Below are 27,863 nucleotides of genomic sequence, written 5' to 3' on the forward strand. Positions count from 1 at the left end.
GATCACGAGATCAGGAGATTGAGACCATCCAGGCTAACGCGGTGAAACCCCGTCTTTACTAAAAATACAAAAAATTAGCCAGGCGTGGTGGTGGGCGCCTGTAGTCTCAGCTGCTCGGGAGGTTGAGGCCGGAGAATGGCACAAACCCAGGAAGCGGAGCTTACAGTGAGCCAAGATCACGCCACTGCACTCCAGCCTAGGTGACAGGGCCAGACTCCATCTCAAAAAAAAAAAAAAAAAAAAAAGTAATAGGGTATAAAGTTAATACAGAGAACTCATTATTTTCCACATGCAACATGCGATTGGAAACAAATTTTTAAACAATTAGTACAGGTTACCCAATATGAAATACTTATGTATAAATCAAAATGTATACATGATCTATATGTTGAAAATCACAAGATGGTATAAATTATTAAAGAAAATCTAAAATAAGTAGAGATATACCATATTCATAAATTGGAAGATTCAACACAGCAAAGAGGTCAGTTCTCCCCAAATTGATCTATAATTTAATGCAATTACAATCAAAATCTCAGACAGAATTTCTTAATATATAAAATCTCTTTTACAATAGCAAAAACATTTTTTAAAAAGAACAAATTTGGAATAATCATATTACCTAATTTTAAATGTTACTGTACACTTACAGTAATCACAAGATGTAGCATTAAAAATCCAAGAAATAGAACTACATAACATAACCGTTTGATTTGTAATAAAAGTTCTGAAGCAATTTAGTGGAGAATAAGTAGCCTTTTTAACCAATAACACTAAAACAATTGGACATCTATGTATTTTTTTGAAAATAAACTGTTAACCTCACATAGTATGCAAAAATTAATCAGAAAGAGATATCTCTAAATGTAAAACATGAAATTATCAAACTTTTAGGAGAAAATATCTTTGAGACGTAACATTAGACAAAGAGTTATAAGATATGACACCAAAAGGACTATTTGTAAAAGAAAAAATAATAAATTGTATACCATCTGAAAATCAAAAATATATGCTCTGTGGAAGAATAAAGACTGCATATCCAACAAAGGCCTTGTGTTTTTTACAAATTGGGTGAAATAAAATGTTAGTTAAAATTAATTTTAAAAAATAAACAAAAGATTTTACCATATACTTCACCAAAAAGGATGTATGAGTGGCAAAGAAGAACCAGAAAAGATATTTGACATTATTAGCTATCAGAGAATTGCAAACTAAGCCACCACTGTATAACAGCACACATTTATTAGAAGAAGTCAACTTTTTAAAAACATGGAAAACCAAAAACAAGTGCTGGCAAGCATTTGAAACAACCAGAACTTTCATACATTGCTGTTGGGAAGGCAAAATGGTACTGGCACTATAGAAAACTGAGCGTTTCTTATAAAGAGAAACACGTGCTTATGTTATGACCCAACCATCTCACTCCTGAGGGATAAGAGAAATAAAAATTTATGTTCGCACAAAAACGTGAACATCAATGTTTATTGCAGCTATATTCACAATCGCCATATCTGGAAGTAACCCAATGTCCTTCAACAGGCAAATGGATATAGAAGCTGTAGTACATCCACACAACAGAATATTTCTCAGGAATAAAAATTCATATATGCAATAGTTATATGAATTCAAATGCATTATTTCGTCTGAAGCTAAGCTCCAAAAGTTACATACTGGAAGTTTTCATGCATATGAGATTCTTCCATTGGGTTACAGCTCAGTAGTTGCCCAAGGTTAGGGACAGAGGGAGAGTGTCACTGTAAAGGAGGAGAACAAAGGTATTTTTTGGAGGTGATTGTGTGGTTGTAGTCACACACATCTATGTGTGTCTTAAAATTCATAGAAGTTTGCACCAAAAAAACTCAATTTACTGTGTGATTATTTTAAAAAATAAACCTTAAAAAATAAAATAAATAATGTACAAAACTTGTGACAGATAGCTTTTTGAGATTTCCTAGCTGGGTTACTTTTTCTCACTTACCTGACCTTATCGTTTTCTTTGTCTTTACTGACCCTGTCCTGCTCACCTTTTATTCCACTCCCAGCAGTTCCTTACCATTTGTGAGAATCCATCCTAAAAGTGAGCCCTGGCTTCTCAGTTTCCCAAGGTCACAGGATATCCGACGGTTCCAGCACTTTCAGCTCTCAATGCTTGCCTGCTGTTGGACTTGACAAAGTCCCTCACAACTTTAGCTGATGATCTCATCAGTCTGACTTCCTTTGGGAAATACCTATTGGCTATCTGAGAGACTGATCCCCATCTCTCAGACTCCCCATGGTTTCCCTCTGCTTCCTCTTCCACAGACTTTGATCCCTTGTAGATTTTTGACTAATTTGTCTGAATACATAGGTATCTTAGGGTTCATCTAATTTGTTATAAATATTGTTCATGGTTTTTGCTGTCTACCTATTCTATCCATTTTGGGGGAAGAAATATGAAGGAAATTTAAGTTCTAGAGTGCTATTATGTTCTCACAGTCCCCAGGACAATTTTATCATTGTCCCACTCTCCCTGGCTTAATAAAGGATCTCAGCCTCTACACCCCCATTTTGCTCCTTGCACACTTAATTACTGAGTTTCAGTTTCAATATAAGCACTTATCCTAATGTGGCTACACTTTTCATGTATCAGCAGGGTTAGTTTTGTTTTGTTTTGTTTTGTTTTTAATTTCCCTGGGACAGAAGGGACAATTCTATTTGAAGATTTCCTTTACCTCCTCTAAACCCAGTCCTTCAACAAAACGTATTAATTTTTGTTGCTGTGAGTGAACACTTTAGTGTATTCAGTCTATCATATCTTCAGAAGTATTAGTGTCTGTTTTTAAGATTTTATCCACAAATCTTATTTTAACCAAGATTATTGTCTTTCTTTTTCTAAATTAAAAAACAAGTTATCTTACATCCCAGTTCTAGACAATTGTGTAAAACTAATTATGTCATTAAAAATTTAGCAAGTACTTCATCGTAGAATCCTAAATTTAATCTTTATTAAAGCAAAACAGATATATACAAACTGAAAAAAAAAAAGTCTTCTTGTAATGAACGGATTAAAGCTTATTTCAGGCTACACATGGGTGTATATATATTTGATATATGTGTGTTTATAAACATATACACATCCTATACATATATGCACACACACATATATGATTTAAAAGTGATTGTTTTTATAAAATGACTTCTATTTTGTTAGAGGTCACATGCTGAAATGGAATGGCAACACTACTGTAGTTTTTGCTAAACAAATTAGCACTAAATTCATAATAGACATACATATACAAATAGTATCATAGGGTAGTAGCTGATACCAGGGAAACTAGCTTCAGAAGTACCAGTTACCATCATGACTTAAAAGCTGAATAACTTGAAAAAAATTCTAGAACATTTTTGTGCTTCAATACCTTTATTTTAAAATTCTGAATAACAATATTCATCTCATAAATTTTGGGTAGATTAAGATAAAATAGTAGAGTGCATAAATAGGGATTGGTATATAATAAGTGAATATTAATTGGTAACTATAAGAATGAGGATGATGATGATGATTATGTAATGACAATGGGTTACTCCCCTAACTAGGGACAGATTTCAGTTATTAAACTTTTGTGTCAAAATGCATGCAATTATTACATGAAAAAATAAAAAGAAAGCATATATCTCTTATTTTTGCTTGGATTTAAAACAATATCACTTTTTAGAGCAAGGGTGATTAAGTTCATGATGATTTTGTTTTAGGAGAAAAAAATGGAACTATTGCCTTTGGCTGAAGCCTCCTTAATAGGTACCAGTGATCATACTCAGCACTCAGATCACCCTTTTTGCTAGACTCCAGAGAAAGGTTGTGTATAAGGCACATTTGGTGAAACATTTGTCACTGTTCATTAGTAGACTTTGGGTCCCAGCACTGTGGCCTCATTCATTTAAAGGTGATGTTAAGTTGTTCTGACATTGCCCTCAAGAGAGCCGTGTTTATCCTGGGAGTGATGGGACAGACACTAACAAAGGGTAGCATACATTTATTGAACACTCCTGGCTTCACTGTGTGCTGCCTACAAAATCCCAAATATGAACTTTCCCTGCACAGTGTATTATTCCCTAGACTCAATTTTAATAATCTTCAGTGAGTTATCAGTGTAGCAGTTCATTTTCTTTAAAACTCATGATTATTTTAAGTAATAGCACATATAGAAGGAGCATCTCACACCTGAGGACTAAAATAAACTGGCCGTCTAATGTTGCTTTGAACGACCGTGGGTTATTAAGATTTCTTAGAAAAATGTAAACTCTTAGAATGTAATATTCTGTTAAACTGGTTACACACAATTCGGCCAGTTAGTTGAGAAAATAATTTGGAGCTTTGGGTATCTCTGCAGAAACAGAGAAAGGCAGTGAATTTGATAAAGGAAGAGGGTTGAAGAAGAATACAAAAATTCATGCTAAGCTTTTTTTTTTGCATCTATGACTAAGGATCCCACATGTTTACTTACGAGGACTTTTTTGTAACTGCAGAAGTCAAAATAGACTACTGGTAGAGATGAACATAGAGTAACTGCGCTGGTACATATACATGCATTATTTAGGTGGCTGTGATTTATTTATAGTGTTTGCTAAGAGCATGCAGAGCAGACTGGACACTACACAGAAAAATTTTATGTTTAAAACTGAGAAAGACAAAATTAATCTATGCCATAAATGTGAGTTCTTCAAAATTTGCCTTCTCCCCACATTAAAATCTCTTTTTACTCTTTTGCATATTCCCTATCACCAGCCTCCCATTCTCATATCAAGAAGCATTGCTTCTCCTAAGATTTACCATTCTCTATTCCTTTTTGATTCCATCCTCTCTTGCTTTCTCCCTCAATCATGTCTCTGTAGTTCTCACTGTAAGAGTTTCTCCTACCTCTGCCTATGAATATTCCTTTGTACAAAATTTTCCTTGCCCTTTCTGCTTCTCAGAACTGTTGTCCTTTTGCTCCACTTGCATGTGCAGCCATTTCTGAACTAGATCTCCCAGTGATTTCTCTCCACTCCTCCAGCTTTAACTCCATGCAACCTGGATATCTGCCCCCATTTCTGCCCCAACACGCTCCCTAAATAGCTAACGTCAAGTTCAACACTGAGCTCCAAATTGTAAAGGTGAATTACCTTTTGCTCACTTCTCCCCTATTGTAACCTCTCTGATGCCTTCCACATTGTAGGTCGCCTGCCTTTTTTGAAATGTTTTCCTCTCTTGGCTTTCATAATATAGGATTCTTTTTTTTTTTTTTTCAGTCTATTTGCTCAGTACTGGGCTTCTGCTGTTTTTCCTCAGAGGCTGAATTCTTCCAACCTCAGCTCTCTTTCCTGCTCTTTTGCACTATTCCTCATTGGGGCCATCCAGTTTTGTTATCTGCATTATCTACCTCTTTGTGGATAAGACCCAAAATTCTTCTGACACTTAACCTATTTTTTAGCTCTGGTCACATATTCGATTCCTAACTTCACCCTTTGTCTACACAAGTTTACAACTGATCTTCCTATCATAAACTTCTTCTTTCCCTTATCCCTCCACCCTCTCCATATCCCAAGAGAAGATTCTTCTCTTGCTATCTGAATTCTACTCTTTAGTCACTTAGACATAAAACTTTGAATTCTACTTTGACTAATCGATATTTCTTCTCCCTGACCCTAATTTTGTTTTAAGTCATGTAGGCTTTTACTGTTTCTCCTCTAAACCATTACATTCACTCCCCAACAGCCCCTTTTCTGACTTGTCATTCTTCCTTTTTATGTCCACTGACATTAAATTTTCCAAACTTTAAAATGATTGGGCCATGTATGTGAGAAACACTGACTATTTCTTCATAGCAGATTTGGAATAAATTCTACATTTCTAAGCCCAGGAGTCTAGGGACTCTAGAATCCAGGTATAAACTACATTTAAAAAGTTTTTTGGTGTCATCATTTTCTATACATATTGTAGGTATTAGCCCAATTGAACATTTCATGTTCCTAATACTGCTGCCTCCTAAATTTGATCCCATCATTCTCTTTTCCTGAACAATTCTTCATACCTCTAACTATACAATTCATTAAAATTGTTCAAAGTCCATCACCAGTGGAAGAGAGTCCATAAAAAACTCCTTTGATCTAAGTAAGAGGTAGTTACCATTTCACTCTTGAAACTACCTCGCAGTTATACTATCAATTGTCACATACTATACTATCTCGTACTTCAGAATCCCTTCTATTTGGTTGGATACTTTTTCATTTTCTCTACATGTGACTGTAAATTACTTCTAAGTAGCATCCTGTTACCTTTTGGTTCCTTCAGGGCACTGAGCAAAGTGCTTTGCAAGTAAAGATAGTACAGTTTAGTGGAAAGAGTGAGGGTCTTGATGTTGAGAAAAGTTAGCTTCATGCCTTCTTTCAACACTTTTTAAAATGTGTTGCTTTAGGAAAGTTCTTTTCAAAACTTTGGGTCGCAAAGTTCTCTTGTAAAATCAGATATTGTCCCCCATAATTCATAGGGGTATTGATGAGACTTAGGTTAAAACACATATGTAAAATCTTGTACCTAGTAGAGTATCTGGCACAGAAAAGTATCTCATTATAGTTCTTATAGTTGTTGCTGGAAAAGTAACTTTATCTTAAATGAATAAATCATAGGAAACCTTCAAGGTAATATTCACTTTGACTGTAAAGCTAGACTGAAATTTTAAAAAATCTGTTTAAGATTCTACTTTTTATATTATAAACACACAGCCTACATCACAAAATATACATTATGAATTAATCTTTTATATGAAGAAGAAACTGAGATTCCAACTATCTATGAAAAATGCTGTGAATATGCTTCCAGTAAAATGTTTTGCAAATATATAAGGGTGTTGATTGTATTCCAGTTATCCAAATTTAGAAGTGGTGGTTTTCATAACTAATACCTATCCCTCTTTCCCTAACATCCTTTTTTTTTTTTTTTTTTTTTTTTTGATATGAGGTCTTGCTCTGTCACCTAGGCAAGAGTGCAGTGGAGAGATTATAACTCACTTGCAGCCTCAAACTCTGCAGCCCCAGTGATCCTCTTGCCTAAGCCTCACAAAGTGTTGAGATTAGAGGAGTGAGCCACTGCATCTAGTCTCACAACTTTTATTGTTATTGTATATTTCAACTCAATTCAAAATGTTTCTTCGAATGCAAAATTAGCATTATTCAATTGGCAGGCAATTGACATTGTATATTCATTTTCCACAAAATATGTAAAGTAAGGTGGAAATACAACCAGGCTTTTTCTCTGTAATAATTCTTACTTTGAGGAGTCCCATTTTGCCCTGTTTGTGCTCTTGCTTATATTTTGCATTATTTTATGTGTATTTCTGTGCCAGAGAAACAACATATCTTTCTTCTCAAGAAGTAACCTTTACTTTTCTCTTTTTTAAAAAATAGTTTGACATGACACTGGTTTAAATGCCTAGCAAACTTATTTTTTAATAAACATCTCTTCCTTTTGACAAGTTTATTTTTAATTATTTCCATGTGTAGTATGCTGGCTAGTTATTTATTTAGAATAGCCTTTTTTCAGAGGTTTCTCTAAAACCTTACATGACTTGAAACCAAATTTGGGTCAAGGACAAAGCATAGTGATTAGGCAAAGTAGAATTCAAAGTTTTATGTCTAACTGACTAAAATCAGGTGGATTGCTGTAGATTACTGAAGTCCCTGACATCCTTTCAAGCATTCCATGAAGTCAAAACATGTTACATATTGAACCTAGGTCGCTATTTATGTTTGCCTGCTCCCATACCTTCTCCAGAACCTAAATAACTTATGAGTATATCATTGCTCTAAGAGAATATGTGTTTCAGATTGTTGTGTTTAGAAAATGCTGCTTTAATTTCTATTGTGTCAACTATCAATATATATAATTCATAAAAAAATGTTTTGGAGTCCTTAATATTTTAAGATTATAAAGGAATTCTGTGAAGAAAAAAGTGAAAGCCACTGCTCTAGAGAATAAAACGTAGAACCAAGATACGATTGCTTGCTGAGAATAAGAAATCTGCATTTTAGTATAAAATTTGCAAATTCACTATCAAGCCCACGTAATTAAAAATATATGTAATTATATACCATACCTACCATTTGGTACTGAGGCTAGCCTCTACATTTTCTCATATACTTGGAATTTTTATCAGCCAATTTAAATTAGAGTCCATATTTATTAGAGTCCATACACACACAGTCTCCTAAATATCAACAGATTAAGTCTTTAAATCATCTCTGTCTTCAACCTTATAGAACCAAGGCCACCCTTGACTCCAAAGATATGAAGACTTAACACCTGAACCCTGTTAAAAATTCCATTGGCCATGAAACTTTTTTGACCCATGGCTGCAGAGCAGTATTGGAGATAAGTAAAAACTTTCAGGCAGAAAAGAGAGGTAATTTCTTACTTTTTCAGGCATTCCACTTGATCACAGAATAACACTTTTCTTAAGTGTTGAAACAGACAGCTATATGAGATGAGGCAATTCATGGATTTTGGACAAAGGAGAAATTCCTTCAGTAAACCAAAAGATTCAAGGACTGCTTGACCAAACAAAATCCAGGACTTTCTATTGTAATCATTCTAATTTTTAATAAACTAATAGCTATTTAAGAAACCCTGTGTCAGCAGGCCAATTCAATAAGTATTAAAGAGTTCTACAAAACCTAGTCCCTGATTAAAATGACAGCCAAACAGACAAGATGGCCCATTTTTTCATGACTCTTTTATAGTACAGACAACTGCTTGGATGGGAGGATGGATTCACTGCTATCTCTGATTCCTCTGGAATCTGTTTCTATGTAAGTAAAGAATGAAATCTACAATTTGAAAGTCAAGATAGTACATTTTTATTCTTCAATGTTAGAAATAACAGTAGCTTACAGTACTTATAATGTTTAGGCAAGCAGAAATAAAATATTATGCTTACCTCTTCATTGTCTTTATCATTTTCAAAGAAAATTAAGTAACTTTTCATTGCCACTGAGGGAGAATAGATTGTTGGAAGTGCAGAGGGACACACTTAGCACCCCTTCTCATTCTAAGGGGGTTAGTGGAATGCCTCCTTCTTCATTTCTGTTCTGCACAAGTGTGTGGCTCATGCATGACTTGACTCTGTCAGAGTCTGCCAGCAGGTGTGTTAGGCAATGTAATGCACGGGTACTAGAATCAGAGAGAAATGGGTTTAGAATGTCATCCTCCAGAGGCAGTGATATGGTTTGGCTGTGTCCCCCCCCAGATCTCATCTTGAATTATATCCCCATATCCCCACGTGTTATGGGAGGGACCTGGTGGGAGGTAATTGAATCAAAGGGGCAGTCGCTCCATGCGATTCTCACGATAGTGAGTACGTTCTCAGGAGATCTGAGGACTTTACAAGGGGTTATCCCCTTTGCTCAGTTCTCATTCTTCTTCTCCCTGTCACCATATGAAGAAGGACATGTTGACTTCCATTTCTGCCGTGATTGAAAGTTTCCTGAGGCCTCTTCAGCCAGGCTGAAATGCGAGTCAATTAAATCTCTTTCCTTGATAAATTGCCCATCTTTATGGTGTATGAAAACAGACTAATACAGGCAGAATGGCTTAGTGATTAGCAGCACCATCTTTGGAACCAGAATGCCATAGTCTTAAAAACCAGTTCCTTCACTTCTTATAGCTCTGAGACATTGAATCTCTCTGATTTTTAATTGTCCCACCTATAAAATAGAAACAATAAGAGTATATTCCTCACAGATTCTCTGAGGAGGTGAAAAGTGTTAACATTTATAAAGTGCTTAGAACAGTGGCTGGCACATAGCAAGTGCAGTATTTGTGGGATAAATTTCAATCCTCTTTCAAGAGGCCCTGATGTAGGCAGATTTGGATTATGTTCTTGTTCTGGCTCTGCCACTCATGAGTTTTGTGACCTTGGGCAGCATTTAACCCCTCTCTCCTCCATTTGTACAGTAGATTCAATATAAGAGTCCTCACCTTGGAGGTTCCAGTGAGCCAAGATCATGCCATTGCACTCCACCCTGGGTGACAGAGTGAGATCCTATCTCAAAAAAAAAAAAAAAAAAGTCCTTGCCTCATATGGTTGTTGTCAGGATCAAACGTGTTAACACATATGAAATAACTTAATAGGGCTCAGCACGTAGAAAGTCTTAAGAAATATTGACTATTTTGCCATAATTAGAAATGATGATGTCACAATTTACCCAGTTTTGCCCGTTAACTTGATGCATATCACTTCTAACCTTTTCAGACATCTTGACAACTCTGTCTTGTTTCCTACTAAGCATTTGCGACTTCGTGACTGGCCTAGCACCACGGTTCAACCCATAGAAAATTGAACTTTTCATTATACCCAGCAAATATCAATGTCCCCTAGGGATTTCATTGTAGTTGGGAGTGGCACTACTGTCTTTCTCCAGACTCAGAGAACATATCCTAATATTCCTTATAGTACTAATCTCTTGTGCTTACTTGTATTTAATTCTATTTCATTCTTTTGGCAAAGCCTTTTTTGTATTTAACTCCTTCAGTGACTCTTACTTGGAGAATGTATTGTTTCTGTGCTATTAGAATACTTTCCAAATCATTCTCTGCATCCACTTTCTCATGCTCTGGTCTTATTTATTTCTACCAATTACATCTCTAAAACATTATTTATCTCTTGAGCAACTTTTACTAGCTGTGAAATTCAATTGAGGGTACTTAGCCTGATGTATAATATGTTCCACATGATAATCTTATCCAACTTTTCCAAAACATTCCCTCTACTCTCTGAATATCTCTGTCTTTTGCTGTCTGTAGCCTTTTTTCTTATTGTTGCCCTCACTTTAATTTTGGCATCTCCTTATTCAAAATATTACAAGTCCCATTTCAAATTTTATTTCCTTCATTAAACATTTTCCTGACTGTCTGTCCCACAAAAGTAGGTCACTCTTTAAAATTTCATTGGCATATTTGACATTCCTTTCACTGCCATGATTCTACCTTTTCAGAGTCAAATATTTGTTTTGTAAAAACTACCACTCACTCAATGTGCAAGTTGTAAGAATACGCGGACAGTAAGTGCCTTATTCCTTTCTTGAATTTTATTCCTAGTTCAGTAAACTTTTGCTGCTAAGTCACTTCCACAGAAATTGCATCTCTATAGCAACTGTCCTAGGCTTGACTTTCTTGTGCTTCTGTCTCCTGAGCGATTGACATGTGACTCAGCTCTTGCCAGATTTTATCACTTATAGTCAGTTGATGCTGGATCAGAATACAGAATTTGAAGACACGGAGGTCTTCATTCCTTCCACTTGTATTTTTTTCTAGTGGTAATAAACGGACCCAAAGAATAAGTTTCAAGTGTGCTATAATCTACAAAAATAAAATATATGTTCCTTGTGGACACGGATTTTGCCTCATTTTATTTTTTTACAGATCTTTCATAGAAATTAGTAGGCTCTTATTACACAATTAAGATATTATTTGATTTGTTTAGGAACTGAAATCATTTTTAAAATATACACATTAAGTTATTTCACAACATCATGTAACAGTTTGTACTGTTCTATTATTTATAGCTGTTGATTAAGCAGTTCAAGACCATGGTCATTTTATCCGGTATTTAATCTAATTAAACATATGTTTAAATATTATTTAAAACTGATCAGATCTAAACTTTAATAATATATATTAAAAATATTCTAGTAATTTTCATTCTTTTTCTGTTATGTTCTTCTACATAATAACGTTTTTCTATAAAGGTCACATTGCCTTCCTATTAGAGGAAATTTGCATGCTGACCCTATCTTACCCGTTTTTCATTTATTAGTGAACAGTTGGTATGCAAAATCTAAATAAAAAATACAAAACTGACCTTCTTTCAGATAATTTCAAATGTTAAAAATTAAAGCATAATTCCATTATATTGCGTTAGAATTACCTCAGACTTAAAACTACTTCCACATTATTCCAATATGTGCTTGTAAGTTGAATGCAGAAAAGACCAAGTGATTTACACAATACAACTTAAGAGTCATTGTATACGTATTTGAGCTTTAGTTGAAATGTAGTATCTTCCTTTCCCCACTAATTTATTGAGGTATAAGTGACAAATAAAAATTATATATATATATTTTATATACAATATATTTTGATATACATATACATTATGAAATAATTACCAACATCAAGCTAATCAACATAGCCATCACCTCACATAGTTACCACCATTCTGTGTGTGTGTGTGTCTGTGTGTGTATGTGTGTGTGTATGTGTGTGTGTATGTATGTGTGTGTATGTATGTGTGTGTGTGTATGTATGTGTGTGTGTGTGTGTGTGGTGAGAACATTTAAGATCTACTCTCTTAGTTTCAAGCATACAATATACTTGATATATATTTGGATATATACCCAGAGGTGAAATTGCTGGATCATATGGTAACTTCTTCTTAAATATGTTGAGGATGACTATTTTCTAGTGGCGAAATAAATAAATAAATAAACAAACAAATTTCTGAGGAACCTCCATACTGCTTTCCATAATGGCAATATCAATTTACATTCCCATCAACAGTGTACAGGAGTTCCCTTTTCTCTTAAATCCTCACCAACACATCTTATTTGACTTTTTGATAATCACTATTCTAACAGATATGAGGTAATATCTCATTGTGGTTTTATTTCATTTCATGATAATTGATAACATAGGGCATCTTTTCACGTGCCTGTTGGTCATTTGTATAGTCTTTAGAAAAGTGTCTGTTCAGGTCCTTTGCTCATTTATTTGTTTTTTTTGCTATTGAGTTGTATCAATGTCTTGTATATTTTAGGTATTAACCTCCTTTGGATAAATAGCTTGCGAATATTTTCTGCCATTTCATAATTTGCCTTTTCATTTCGTTCATTTTTTCTTTTGCTGTACATAAACATTTTAGTGTGATGTAGTTCCAATTGTTTATTTTTGCTTTTGTTGCCTATACTTTTAGTGTCAGATTCATAAAATCATTGCGAAGACCAATGTTAAGAAGCTCTTCCCCGACATTTACTTTTAAAAGTGTTTCAGATTTTACATTTAAGTCTTTAAATCTATTTTGAATTGATTTTGGGGTGGTGAAAGATAAAGGTCCACTTTCATTGTTTTGCATATAGATATCCAGTTTTCCCAACAGCGTATATTGAAGAGACTATATTTCCCCCATTGTTTATTCTTGGTACATTTTTCAAAGATTAGTTGACCCATGTATATGCATGGGTTTGTTTCTGGGCTTTTTAGAATTGTCGAAAAGGCTCAAATCTAATCAATCTGCTAATAAATTGTGTGGGTAGACACCGATCTCTTTATCTAGCCTGTATGTGTGAATCCATTTATCTTAACTTTCCTAAATTCTATAAGTGATTATGATTTTTGCAAGGAGCTTTAGGAGTCAGAGGAGGAGGGAAACCTGGGGGTGGATGTTGGAGGTCACCACAAGCCTTTTCTCTAAGTAACCTTTGCCAGCCTGATTATCATAGTGCAGCACTCATCATTTTCTCCACATCCTCTCTCCACGTCAGAGAAGTGCCTGTTTTGGTCATAAAGCTTTTATTTATGGAGACTGTAGGTGCTGAGTTTGTAGATTCAGGGATCTTGTGACTCTTAAAAACCTTTAAATACAATACTTCCTCTTTGTGAAAACTGAAAAATTGACTGTGATTCTATGTGCCTTTTTTCTGTACTCTAGAAGATGTTGAAGATGTACCCGCTTCAAAGAAAGCTAAAGGTGAGTTTGCTGTCTTTGGATCATTTACAAGTTTTCTCTCAAATCTATAAGGTTTTTATCTGTCTTTATTTTTTTCCTAGCTATTCTTGATCTAGTCCTCAGCTTTTCTGGGCAACGTTTACATGGTAGGCTTATTTTTAAAACAAACAGCTTTTTAACTTTATTTAGAATATATACATCTTTTCACATATTAAAGACTCTAGTTGGGTATTGATTTATTTTCAATTATCAGATGCATTTATTGGCCAATCTATGGGAATAATACTTCAAAATCACTATTCCATCAAGAATTACAAGAATGCCATGATTTTATCAAGAAGACTTGACACGAGTCACCTATATTAGCATCACCATCAGGAAGGAAGGAGGGAAGGAAGGAAGGAAGGAAGGAAGGAAGGAAGGAAGGAAGGAAGGAAGGAAAGGAGGGAGGGAGGGAGGGAAGGAAGAAGGGAGGGAAGGAGGGACAAATGGAAGGTAGGACTCAACCCCTGCACTCTTCCAGCCCAAGCCAGAGGACAGGCCATCAGAAAAACCTGCAGTCTCCAGATATATGACCTTCATAAAGTTTTTCCAGGACAAAATTTCTCCATCTGTAGAGTGAGGACTTCAGCTGACTTGATTTTTGTTCTGAAAGGTTCTTGGCTTCTTCGTTATGGTCTGGTATTAAAAAAGGTATTATCTTAAAAAGAAAAAAAAAGAACTTTTATTTTAGGTTTAGGGGTACATGTGTAGGTTTGTTATATAGGTAAACTCATGTCATGGGGGTTTGTTGTACAGATCAATCGTACTCTCCATTAGTTATGTTTTCGGATCCGCTTTCTCCTTCCACTCTCAGCCCTTGCATAGGCCTCAGTGTCTGTTGCTCCACTCTTTGTGTTCATGTTTTCTCATTATTTAGCTCCCACTTATAAGTGAGAATATGCAATATATGGATTTCTGTTCCTGCATTAGTTTGCTAAGGATAATGACCTCCACCTCTATCCATGTTCCTACAGAGGACACAATCTTGTTCTTTTTTATGGTAGCACAGTATTCCATGGTATATATGTACCACATTTTCTTTATCCAGTCTACCATGGATTGGCATTTAGGTTGATTCCATGTCTTTGCTATTGTGAATAGTGCCACAATGAATGTATGTATGCATGTGTCTTTATGATAGAATGATTTATATTCCTCTGTGTATCTACCCAGCAATGGAATTGCTGATTTGAGTGATAGTTCTGTTTTTAGCTCTTTGAGGAATCACCACACTGTCATCAATGTGGATATTCAGCTATCCACAATAGTTGAACTAATACACACACCCACCAACAGTCTGTAAGTGTTCCCTTCTCTTTGCAAGCTCACCAACATATGTTTTTGACTTTTTCATAATGGTCATGCTTACTGGTGTGAGATGTTATCTTATTGTAGTTTTGATATGCATTTCTCTAATGAGTAGTGATGTTGAGCTTTTCTTCATACACTTGTTGATTGAATGTATGTCTTCATTTGAAAAGTATCTGTTCATGTCCTTTGACCACTTTGTAATGGGATGGTTTGCTTTTTTCTTGTAAATTTGTTTAAGTGCTTTATAGATCCTGGGTATTAGACCTTTGTCAGGTATATAGTTGGCATATAAAAAATAAGTATTTTCTCTTCCACTTCTAAATTTGTCTGCAGGCAATAAGAATTTGCCTAAGCATTGTTCTAGCCAACAAAGTATAAATTCTTTGCCATTGCCCAAAATTAACTACAATGTGGAAAATAGTGCTTTGAGAAAGACACACAGGACAGGTACCTTATGAAATAAAAGTTAAGATTTACACTTGAATTAAGATACTTTTCTGAATACTATATATATATATAAAATATGTATAATATAATATATATATATATATAAAAATTGAATTAAGAATAGCCACCCTAATAGGTTTTCTACTCATAGACCAGTGCTTCTAAAACTTTAATGTTCGTACAGATCAACTGTAGGTCTCCTTAGAATTAAATGTCTGAGTTAAAACCTAAAAATCTGAATTTATATGAATGAATCAAGTGATGCTGAAACTACTGGTACATAGATCACACTCTGAGGGGAACAGCTCTAGAACCAATTGAAAAATTGATAAGATCTATAAACCTAACTTTCTATGAGACACACACACTAACATACATATACACACAAACACACACACACACACACTCTCTCTCTCTCACAACTTACTATTTCAATGTTTTATAGAAAACCCCCCAAAACCCAATTCATGGATACCAGTTAAGAACTTCTAACCAGAAGAAAGGGATTCAAAGGAATACTTCCAAGTTATCTAACACTACATAAACTTATGATGTATATTGCTACAGCAAAAATAAATAGTCAGTGAATCAGATGTAAAAAGGGAAGAATGCAGGATAGGGGGCTGCTGCTCTACTTTCATGGCAAGGATGATCATGAAAAACATATGTCCCTCCAAATTTGGAATTATTTTGACTAAAATGGTCATCTTTAGCCAGATTTTACCCTTACCAAATTGTAACTCTGAGCATCAAAGATCTCTTCTCAGGAAAGGGATGCATGTCAACTATCCTCATTAGTGAATATGTGACACATCAGGGCCAGTTTTCCTATTTAAACAATTGTTTGCGGCATGCCATTTTTTTCATGGGCTCCCTTTCTATCTCTGGCTCTTGCCTATCAAATTTTATAGTGAAAATATTAATAGAATCTGTGTACAAATCTGGGGTATACTATAAAAAGAGTAACTCCTGTTTCTTTCACAGTGTGCTCCTGTTTAGACATTCTCAATCCCATACATATTTATATAATAGCTGTAAATGTACAAGTTATTTACTTTGATTTTTTTTATCCAGTAGAAGAAACTGAAGACGTGTCTTCAACAAAGAAGCAGAAAAGTAAGTTTGTAATGAGATTAAAAGTAATAAATCATTCTATATTAAAGATGCTACATCTATGTAAAAATGTTAAACTCTTTTAAGACCAGTATTCGAAGAAGAAAATTTTTAGCATAGACATGAAGAATAACATTAAAGTAGGTCACTTATATTTTAAAGAGAAGTGTATCACTTTTGTGTTAGGCAAGAGGCACATAGTTGGAAGAGTTACAAGTAATGATTGAAGTGGCATTTATCGCAAATCCTTCTGCATATTTTTGATCCTTAGTACTCTGGCTGAATCTATGCTTAAATGTGTGTTACCGTCTGCTTTATAATAGGACAGCTACATTTATAATACTATAATAGGACAGAAGTAATATGCCACATTTTTTTATATCAGGTAGAAAAAAATGAAGAAATAGGTTTTAGCAATTCGATTGCTTGGAAACTCATTTCTAAGATTCAAGATTCTTTTTGATTTTTCTAGATATATGGTAGATTCTAAATATTCAATCTTTGGGATCATTTATTTTGGAATCCAATCAATATTCATATGCAGTTACAAAATTCAATGCCCAAGTTTCTCATTATTTTGTTTCTTCCAAATTAGACATTTTTGTTCATATGGTAAAGCAATAAATTTTGAATCTACATATGCATTAACGTCATTGCAGAACAGCGTAAAGGAAGCAATTTTGAAATAGGTATAACTGAAGTTTCTTTCACAGAATGCTTTTAAAGTAAAGAGCTAGATATTTGTCTGAAGAAATGATGTTTCTTGATTCTCCAGTGCTTCTTGGATGTATTTGTGCAGGAAATTACTAAAATGCCCTTAAAATAGCAAACGCCTCCTGCTCAGTACTAATAGGTGATTCATTAGACTGATACTGAATGCCTACTGTGTTCCAAGTACTTCTTTGGATGCTGGAACTAGTGCAGTAGATAAGACACTTATTATAATCCTTCATATAATAAGGTTGTGAGAAATATAGGGAAATAAGCAGAGTCTTATGAAACTTTTGAGTAATATTACAAAATCCATAAGAAAAAGAATTATAGGTCAATCTGGACATATTTTCACTTTATATGGCAACACTTTCCCAATTATTAACCTACTGGTAATAATTTGTGGCTATGTCACATAAACATTTGAAATCTCATATTTATAAATAACTATTAAAATATAATTCAATGAGACAGGTGAATTGTGTCAATGCCAGTTTCCTGGTTGGAATATTGTTCTATGGTTTTACAATATGTTACCACTGAGGGAAACTAGGTGAAGACATGTGGGATCTTTCTGTATTAATTCTTACAATTACATGTGAATCTACAATTATTTTGAAGTAAAAATTTTAATTAAAAACAAAACACAAATACTTTTAGTAAAATGGTGTCAAATATTCTAACTTCATTTGGGGGATCTATTGCATCAAAATGATATTTGCTATCTTCAACTTACAATAAGGCAGTTCTATAGCCTGATACTCATGAACCTTTAATGTAAGCTCTGATATTTGCAGTCATAATAATATTTTATCAGCTTATTCAACATCAACTAAATAAATGTGTCAGAACAGTGTCCACTTCTGATAAGCAGCTGCAAGGCAGCCTGTCATCGATGGGCCCTTCTACTTTTAGCACTGGGTTGCCATTCCTCCTCGTGCAGGGCCAGCTTTACTACTGTCCCTCTTGTAGCCTGCCTAACTCCCAAGCCTCCACAAACTTGAAGAGAGGGGAGTTGTATTATTGCTTCGGTTTGAAGATAGAAGAAAAGAGAAATCATTCCAGATGAGATGTATTGGAAAAGAGAACTAAATTCAAGATTCTTCAAACTATTATTATCCCTGAAAACTCAGTGACCCATGGAAATGGAATCGGAATACTGCCTGGTTGCATCTCCAGCTTCCTTTTTCCTATCCTTTGCTTTATTCTACTTCATAAACCCCTAGTCTCGTATAGATTGGGCCATCTTCCTTATCTCCCGCACACCACTAGCTTTAATTATCATTTTTCTTTCCTGGCCTTCTGCAAAAATCTATGGTTGGGTGACAGAATGCCAATGGATAGGATAGAAAACACTGGAAGTCTGGCACCCAAGATTGTGAGGAGATGCTAAACTTGCCATCTTTTACCAAAGCTGCTACCTGAGAGTACCGGCTTACTGAGTCCAGAATCCTTACTTGCACCACATTCCCTTAACTTTCCTGTTTTGCTTTCTGCTCAGAGCTGCTACCTGGCTGCTACCTTGGTTGCTTAAAGAACAATCAAACCACCTTAGGAAAGCTCTTGCCTCTAAAGTAAGGGCAAACAAAACTTCTAGATGTTGGCAACCACCTCTCTGTGACATTATAAAACATGCACACACACACACACACACACACACACACACAGTCTGTTGTTTTGTATATTGATAAGCTCATGTTTTGAAACCTGTGACTATGTCTCTGTGATTGCTATGTATATCAACAGATGTCTATATGATCAGAACTTTGACTTTCTCTGCCAGGCCATTTTTATTATCACTTATTAAAGGCTTATTGTGTACCAGGGAGAATTTTAAGAGCACATGTAACTCGTTTAACTGTCATAATATTTCTGTGAGGTTTTCGTTGTTTTGATTTTATACATGAAGACTCCAAGACACAACGAGGTTTAGTAACTTGCCAACAGCTACAGAGGCTGATGGCAGAGTCTGTGACCTTATCTGCCGCACTGCACTGCCTCACTGTGCTTTTTCACTCATGTTCTGCATGTTTTAACAAATTGTCATACTCTGTTCCTCAGGTCCCATCAGTTTCTTCCAGTGTGTCTACTTGGATGGGTACAATGGCTATGGATTTCAGTTTCCTTTCACTCCTGCACCCCGCCCTGGAGAGAGCTCTGGCCAAGCAAATTCTCCGGGACAGAAGCAACAAGGAAAGTAAACACACAGTATGACCCTTACAAGTGCTTTAAGATTTTTAAAATGAGATATTTTGTCCACAATGGTTCAGGCAATTAAGATTATGCAACCCAGAGAATTTCTGTGAAAACATATTGCTCTTTGGCCTGGTGTGGACAGAAAAGGTGGCCAAATGGATTGAGTGATGAGCAGACATGTTTAAGGGTCTAAGTCTCAAGAATCTGTTATGTGTGTTTGCTGTGGTGCTTGTATTTATCTTATTTCCAATCACTATAAGGTTGTACACAAGCTAATTCAAAGTTTACTTAATAATGGTGTCTTTAAAATAATTGACACAATTACAAAATGGAATTCCTGGCTTCAGTTAGCTATTATTTTTTTAATGACAAAACAGACTGTGCTCTAAGTTTAAAAGATGGGAAAGCTTGTATAAAAGTGACTTTTTTTGCATCATATGGGTATCTAAACTTAATTTACCCAATAAGTTGATGCTCAATGATTTTATTTTATTTATGTCTATTTCTATTTTAGTTGTGGCTTTGCTCTAAGAATGGGTAGCAGTTGTACTACAGACTGCTATTAATTTCTTGTGATACTCTTTTAGAGCTCAAAATATCTCTGAGCTTTAGACATGGTAAGATGGAGAATAAATGCTTGATAAATCTTTAAGTAATGTCTTGAATGATAATTAGGACATTCAGTCCAGTGGAAATACACCATTCAGTTAGGCAGGTCTGGTGAATCATTTGTTTAAAATATTAGAAAATGAGATGTAGAATTCTGAAATTTCTCCAGACTGTGTCCTAATAAAAATGTCACCTGGGTGAAATTTTAGATCAATCACTAAATTTGGGTGACAGATGTAAAGATATTTTCATTTCACTTTAAAATATTCTTTCTGTGAAATAAAATGTTTTCTTTCTCATAATGGCAAAATGTGAATGCCATTAAAGTTTAAGGAATTCATTTTAGCCTTAAATGTTTTCATGAGATGTCTTACTTGTATTTTAGGTAACTAGTCATCAGTGCCAATGACATGGATAACAATTTTTAATCTACACGACAGTGCTTCACTGGGAATGACTGTTACGTTTTTGTCATATTCCTAGTAATATAAATACTCGTGTTCTTTACCACATTGTTTTTATCAACTCTAAAAGTCATGTCTCTGTGACTTTTATCATGTTTACAGTTGCGGCTGAACTTATGACAAATTAACTCAGGAAATAAATTGAGTTATCCTTTCTAGCGTTGTAATTATCATCAGCAAGGCCTGAGAAAGAAAGAGCCAATACTAGCCAAATGATTTATTTTCAAGGATTGCCACTAACTATGGTTCTTTAGGACCAAGATATAAAACGGTTTCACTAAAAATCATTAGGCTAGGTATCAGTAATATGTTCATTACTAATAATGGATATTTGGCCTCCGCCAGAAGCTGGTGGACCTCATTCACACCACGAAAGCCAGTGTTACATGAACCAGATCAATGACTCTATGGGGAACGTGGGACATCCTGGAAGTGCATAATTTCAGGAAAGACCAGGCAGTACCATCTTGCAAAGCCCCTTCAGGTGACAATCTAAACTTGTGGGTAGGAGAGTGGATAAAGTTGATTGCTCAACTGCTCCTCCAGCCTGCTCAATTTACTGAGTAAAGAAATAGCAAATGCGATAGATGTTTTAGATTTCATAGAGCAGAATGGTTTGCCCATTCTTTCATTCAATGACTGTTTATTGAATACTTACTCTTTTAGGGCACTGTGTTAGGTGCTGGATTGTATAAGAAAAATATAATAAATTATATTCCCAGTGCTATTCTGACATAGTGAATGACCTGAAAAATTTACTAAACATACTATGTTTGTTTCTCCATGGGTAAAATAGGGATATAGCGACAAACAGTCTAATATCTCATAGAGATATCATGGAGACAAATGAAATATTTTAATATAAATATGATATTAAAGTAAATTTCTGAAGTAATGCTTTTGGATATGGCACTAATTTTTCCTCTGACTGTTTTACTGTTTCCTTCACTCTCAATATAAAAACTATTTGATGAGATAAAACATGACATATTTTATTGTAATTAGAATTTAGACAACTCAGCTATAATGTAAACGATGTTAATACTAATTACGTTTTATCTGATTAAAGTTACAATGATCATAGCACTTTTAAAATATTATCTAAACTGTCATTTGTTTGTATGTTACCATCAAATAAAATAGTTATAACTCTTTCAAGTTTGATGCCTTGCATTTTAAAAGGAAAAGATAAAAGGTTGATTAAGAATCTTTGTCTTTAATGGTTCATTCATAATTCAAGTTATACTCGTCAGGAATATGTAAGTATTTCATAATGGTTTTAGTTATTTTGCACAATTGGTATACACTACTCCCATTACATCCCTGCTTTTACCCACTCTTCATCCCCTCTTAATAAAGATCTGAAAATAAGAATTGATTTTTCCCAAGGTTTTTGATTTATGTTTAGTTTTCTTAAAGCCTGATAAATCATTATTCAAATAGGGCAAGTTTTTTTTTTTCTTTAATGAACCCTAACAAAAGCACCTGTATGATGGCTCATTCTGGCATATCTTTTCAAAACTTCTCAACTTCTTGCAGAAATATTTTAGAAACTGGTGTTGAGATACTGTGTATTTTAGAGATTTAACTTGCACCCTTGAGTAATTTTTCTGGAGAAAAAAGCAAAGAGATAACAAATATTGCTGATAGAAAACTCAATGTCCATATATGTCAAGTGGCACATACAGAAAATGAAACTAATCCTTAGAGAAACGTGAAAATTTGCCCAAAGTAACTGACTACTTCAAAACCAGGCCTAGATCCTTGATGAAGTAACTCCCAATTGTTCTTCAGTTTTCAGGGTATTATTACAAATATTGGCTTATTTTTCCAGTATCCCCAAATCCGTCTTGCAAATTATAATCGGTGATAGAGATGTAACACTCTATGGAAAGACTTGTCTTTTTTCCTACTTGAAAGCTGAAAAGTGCCTTAAGAGTGTGTTGCATTCACTTGCTTTAGAGTAAAGAAAATAAAAGTCAGAGAGTTTAGGTGTCAGGCCCAGAGGCACATTGTTAGTTAGCAGCAGAACCGATGGAATTGAGAGCTCAAATCTTTTTCTAATCCTATTCATATCCTTCCTGCCCTTTGTGACTCCATATGATATCGTCACCATCATAACAGCTTCCCTTTGTTATTTGCAAACTAATTAAGAAATAGAAGCTCAGCACGACTTCCCAGGAGCTGGCCTCCTTGCAACATTCTTTGCTCTATTCATTTCAGGATTATATCAGCACTACCCTGTACCTTTCCTTTCCCCCTTATTAATCATATATGCCCATAAAACATTTAGTTATTACTGTAGATGCTTTCCTTTGTGTATAAAAGAGAGACCTTTATTTTCCCAAACTATCCAACTATTGAAAATCATTAGTCATTTTTTAAAAAATGTGCCCCAAATAAGAAGAAAGCAAAAACAACTTCTTTAAATTCAGCTTTCCGAAGATTCAGGTTAATAAAATAAGAAGACAAATAATTGTAAAACATACTTGAACTCTAAAGAAGAGCTCAGAATAATTGATGAAGTGAATTATTACATGTTAGTATTTGAGTCATACAAGTTCCAGTAAGAAACACATGTTAGCAAAGCAGTGATAGCAAAAAGAAGGAAATTCTTCGTTTCTCATATAGCCACATCCAGCTCCAGGCCGTTTGCCCTCTACAATATCATCATTTCACTTATCTATGCTTCTTATTGAACTATTAGCATGAGTTTAGTACTTGTGTTAAGTCATTAGTACTATTTTTTTACCCACCACATCCCAAATTCTCTTAAATAACAATGGTAGGTCAGTAGAATACTCCATGCCTCTGAGTAGCTCTGCCAGGCCAGATGTCTTTTCAGAAAACCCGTGCTGTGGTAGAGAGCCCACCGGATGAGGGGTCCACAAACCCAAGGTCAGGCTTTAACTCTAGGAGTAACTCTAGTCATTTATCTTCTCTGTCCTTCAATGCTTCATCTCCAAATGAAAATAGAAGTGCTACAGCAGCAAAAGGACTTTCATCTTTGGCGAGGAATATTATGGAAAAGTACCTTGTAAAGTGGTATTATTGCTAAGATCTTTCAAATTTCCTTCCAGTTTTGTTATTAAATGATCCAAATGCAACCTGCATTGAAGACCTAGTGTTGCCAAGTGGCATTAGCCAAAGCAGCAAATAAAAATCAGAGCTACACGAACCAAATATAAAAATGGGAACATTACCACTGACAAAAACAATTTTGCATTTAAAAAATTTAGTTTTGTGTCATTTTCACAATTACTATAAATCAATGACAGCAGAATGTCCTTCAAGTGACTGAATCAGAATACATGGAACATATAAGAGGCCTGTGGAAAAGTGATACTCTGAATGACAGCTGAGATGGAAAAGTGACTCATGTACCCCAAGACAACACCAAGGGTTGAGCACTCAGTAAAATATCTGAAGGTATTCCGGCAATCTAAGTTAGCAAAGGTAGTATTAAAATAAACACTAAAGGAAGCATCTCAAAACATTAAAACATTTAGTGTATGGTGTTTGCTTAGGAAAGAAGCATCTCTCTTTCTCTCTCTCTCTCTGTGTGTGTCTCTGTGCACTCACACACACAACTCAGTGAGAAACCATTTAATATATTTGATGTAATCATGGGCACAGTTGAACTTATCTAAATGGATGATCTGAATGGAAGGTACGTTCCTCACAAAGGAAGCAATGCTTTATAGAAAAGGGCATTCTAGCAATTTTGAGGAACAACGTAGCAAGCAAACAAATTATTTTCATCTTTGGAACGTATATGTATCAAAGAATATTTTTAAAATTAGGAATGTTAACTTCATTCAAAATCAAAATGGTATTATAAATGGACACGGAAAGTGTCCTTTAACTTCATCTCTGTTGCCTCGGTTTCCCATTCACTCCTATACTTTCTAAGGCTAAGCATGTTTATAGGGTCTCATGAAAATACAAATGGAAACAAAAATATATTTTTATTGTTTATTTTTCTTACACAAATGTTACATATTACAAGCATTATTCAGTGCCTTCTTTTCTTAACAGTGTATCCTAGATTATCTGTATACAGGTATATACAAAGTTTCCTCATTTATACCGACAGACGTAGATACAGATATAGATAGATCTCATACCCACAGTACAGTGCACACATCTCAAGTGTAGAGCTAGATGCATCTATGAAGTCACAACTGAAATAAAAATATGGAACATTAACACCACCCCAGAAGCCTCATTCATGCTTCACCTGGTCAATACCCTCTGGGGAACCAGTGTTATGATTTCTATCATTGAAGAACTGTTTCACTTGTTTTGACTTTCATATGAATGAAATAGTAAATAACATCTTTTTTGTACCCAGTTTCTTTCCTCAACATTACACCTTTGAGACTCATTCATTTTGTTACGCGCAGAAGTATTTTTTTTCATTGTCTTGTATTATCCGTGTATGCATACACCAACAAATTTATTTACACATTCTACTATGTGTGGTAATTCACAGTGTCTCAAGTTTTTGTCTATTAAAAATAGCACTGCTTTAAACAGTCTGGTTAGTGACTTTTACTGCGTTTATATGTGTGCAGAGTAGGGGAGGACATTATACATATAAGTAGAATTGCTGGCTTATCAAGTATGAGAATGTTCATCTTTAGTAGATAGTATCAAACAGTTTTCTAACTGCTTGATATGGTTTGGATGTTTTGTTCCCTCCAAATCTCATGTTGAAATGTGACCTCCAGTGTTGGAGATGGGCTTAATGGGAGGTGTTTGGGTCTTGGGGGCGGATCCCTTATGAATGTCTTGGTGCTGTCCTCACAATAATGAGTAACTTCTCACTCTTAGTTCACACTAGATCTGGTTGTTTAAAAGATCCTGGTGCCTCCTCCCTCCCTCTCTTGCTCACTTTGTCACCATGTGACACACCTGTTCCCCCTTTGCCTTCCACCATGATTGGAAGTTTCTTGGGTCTCACCAGAAGCTAAGCAGACGCTGGTGCCATGGTTGTACAGCCCACAGAACTGTGAGCCAAATAAACCTATTTTCCTTATAAATTACTCAGTGTCAGGTATTCCTTTATAGCAATGCAAATGGATTAATACATTGGTTGTACCGATGTAAACTCTATTAACTGAGTATAAGTGTTCCAGCTGCTCCAGATCCTTGCCAACACTTGCTATTGTAAGTTTTGTTAATTTTAACTTCTGGTGGGTATGAAGTGGAACATCATTGATCTTATAAATTGGATTTTCCTGATGACTATGATATGGAGACACTTGTGTTATGTTTATTGATTATTTGGATATCCTCTTTTATGTAGACTCTGATGAAGCTTTTTGGACTTTTCTTAATTAGATTTTTGTCTTTTTAAAAATGCAGTCATGGACCCTTAATGATGAGAATACATTCTAAGAAATGAATCTTTAGGTGATTGTGTCATTGTGTAAACATCATAGAATGTGCTACTTACAGGAATCCAGATGGTAAGGCCTACCATACACCTAGGCTATATGATATGGCCTATTTTTCCTAGGCTACAAACCTAAACAGCATATTACTGTACTGAATACTGTAGGCAATTGTAACACAATGGAAAGTATGTGATAGAGTTTGACTGTGTCCCCACCCAAATCTCATCTCGAATTGTAGCTCCCATAATTCCCTCGTATTGTGGGAAGGACCCAGTGGGAGATAACTGAATCATGGGGGCGGTTCCCCCCATACTATTCTCATGGTATTGAATCAGTCTCATGAGAACTGATGGTTTTATAAGGGGAAACCCCTTTCCCTTGGCGCTTATTCTCTTCTCTTGTCTGCTGCCATGTGAGACGTGTCTTTTCCTTTCCACCATGATTGTGAGGCCTCCCCAGCCATGTGGAACTGTGAGTTCATTAAACCTCTCTCTTTTGTCAATTGCCCAGTCCTTGAGTATGTCTTTATCAGCAGTGTGAAAACAAACACACACAGTATGTATGTATCTAAACATATCTGAGCATAGACAAGATATAGTAAAATACACCATTATAATCTTATGGGACCACTATTGTATATGAAGTCTGTCATTGACTGAAATATTGTTATGTGGTGCATAACTGCATAGGAATTTTTTATATGTTGTCATTAAAAATCTTTAATTAGCTATATCTGTTATAAATGTGTTCTCTTACTCTGTGGCTTGCAACTTTACTCTCTTAAACCCATTTTTATCGGAAACTTAAATTGTAAAGTAGCCCAATTTTTAATTCCTTTATAAATAGTGCTTATTATGCCCAACTTAGGAAATTCGTACTTATCTTAATGCCATAAAGATATTTTCCTCTATGAACTTATAGAAGTTTTGTTTTACTTTTCACATTTAGGTCTACAATCTGGATAGGATTCATTTTATGTATCTAATGTGAAGTAGGAGTCAAAGTTGACTTTTCTTAGATGGATATAGAGATAATTCAGCACCATTTACTAAAAAGACAGTTTTTTTCCACTATGTTGTAAGGGTTCCTTCAAAGAGATAAATGTTATTTATATGTGTGAATCTACTTCTCAATTTTCTTTTCAGTTCCAATGTGCCAATACCACATGGGTTAATTGTGGTAACATTACAGTAAATGTTAACAACAGTAGTGTTACTCATCCCAATTTGTCTTCTTCATAATGGTTTTCACTGTCCTTTATTTCTAATATTCTCTCTTGCACATTATTTTTACTTCGTTGATGTTTGCATTTATATCTATAAAAATAAACTTCAGTTTGTCATTTTCTCTGGCTTCCTAAAACAGATGATTAGATTATTCATTCTTATTCTTGATTCTTTTCCAACATCTGCATTGAAGTGTATATGGTGTGTGTGTATATATAATATTTTACTCTTAAGTCTGCCTTAGCATTTAACACATTTTGTGTCATGTTTTGTTATCATAAAATTTTAAATATTTTCTTATTTTCATTGTTATTTTTTTTGGTTCCATGGGTTACTTAAAGCATATTGCTGAACTACAAACAATTGTAAATTTGCTGGCTATTTTTTTCTATTTGACTTCTAGCTTAATTCCACTATATGTTTTCAATTATTTGAGATATGCTGATGCATTCTTCATGACCCAGAATATGATTAATTTAAAAATAAGTGTTGTATACTCCTTGGCTGATTAATACAATATCTGCATTGCAAGGAATCTATTTCTATTGTTTGGTTTTGTCCCTTTTTCTTTCCTGCATTTGGTCCTATTTCATACGTGACTTTTTA

The 27,863-nt window shown here is 34.8% G+C and overlaps 1 protein-coding gene across 1 annotated transcript in view; it reads left to right on the plus strand.

Moving 5' to 3' along the window:
• LOC110743173 (triadin-like) overlaps positions 1–21,787 on the plus strand; it is a 40,199-nt gene extending 18,412 nt beyond the window's left edge. Inside the window, exons 4-6 of the mRNA XM_021937924.2 lie at positions 13,719–13,757; positions 16,611–16,652; positions 19,422–21,787. Of these exons, the coding sequence (XP_021793616.2) occupies positions 13,719–13,757; positions 16,611–16,652; positions 19,422–19,561 (221 nt within the window). The 3' untranslated portion in view covers positions 19,562–21,787. The remainder of the gene's footprint in view (positions 1–13,718; positions 13,758–16,610; positions 16,653–19,421) is intronic.
• The last annotated feature ends 6,076 nt before the right edge of the window (positions 21,788–27,863 follow it).

Source organism: Papio anubis, chromosome 6 (assembly GCF_008728515.1).
Source record: "Papio anubis isolate 15944 chromosome 6, Panubis1.0, whole genome shotgun sequence".
In the NCBI taxonomy this organism is placed as follows: Eukaryota; Metazoa; Chordata; class Mammalia; order Primates; family Cercopithecidae; genus Papio; species Papio anubis.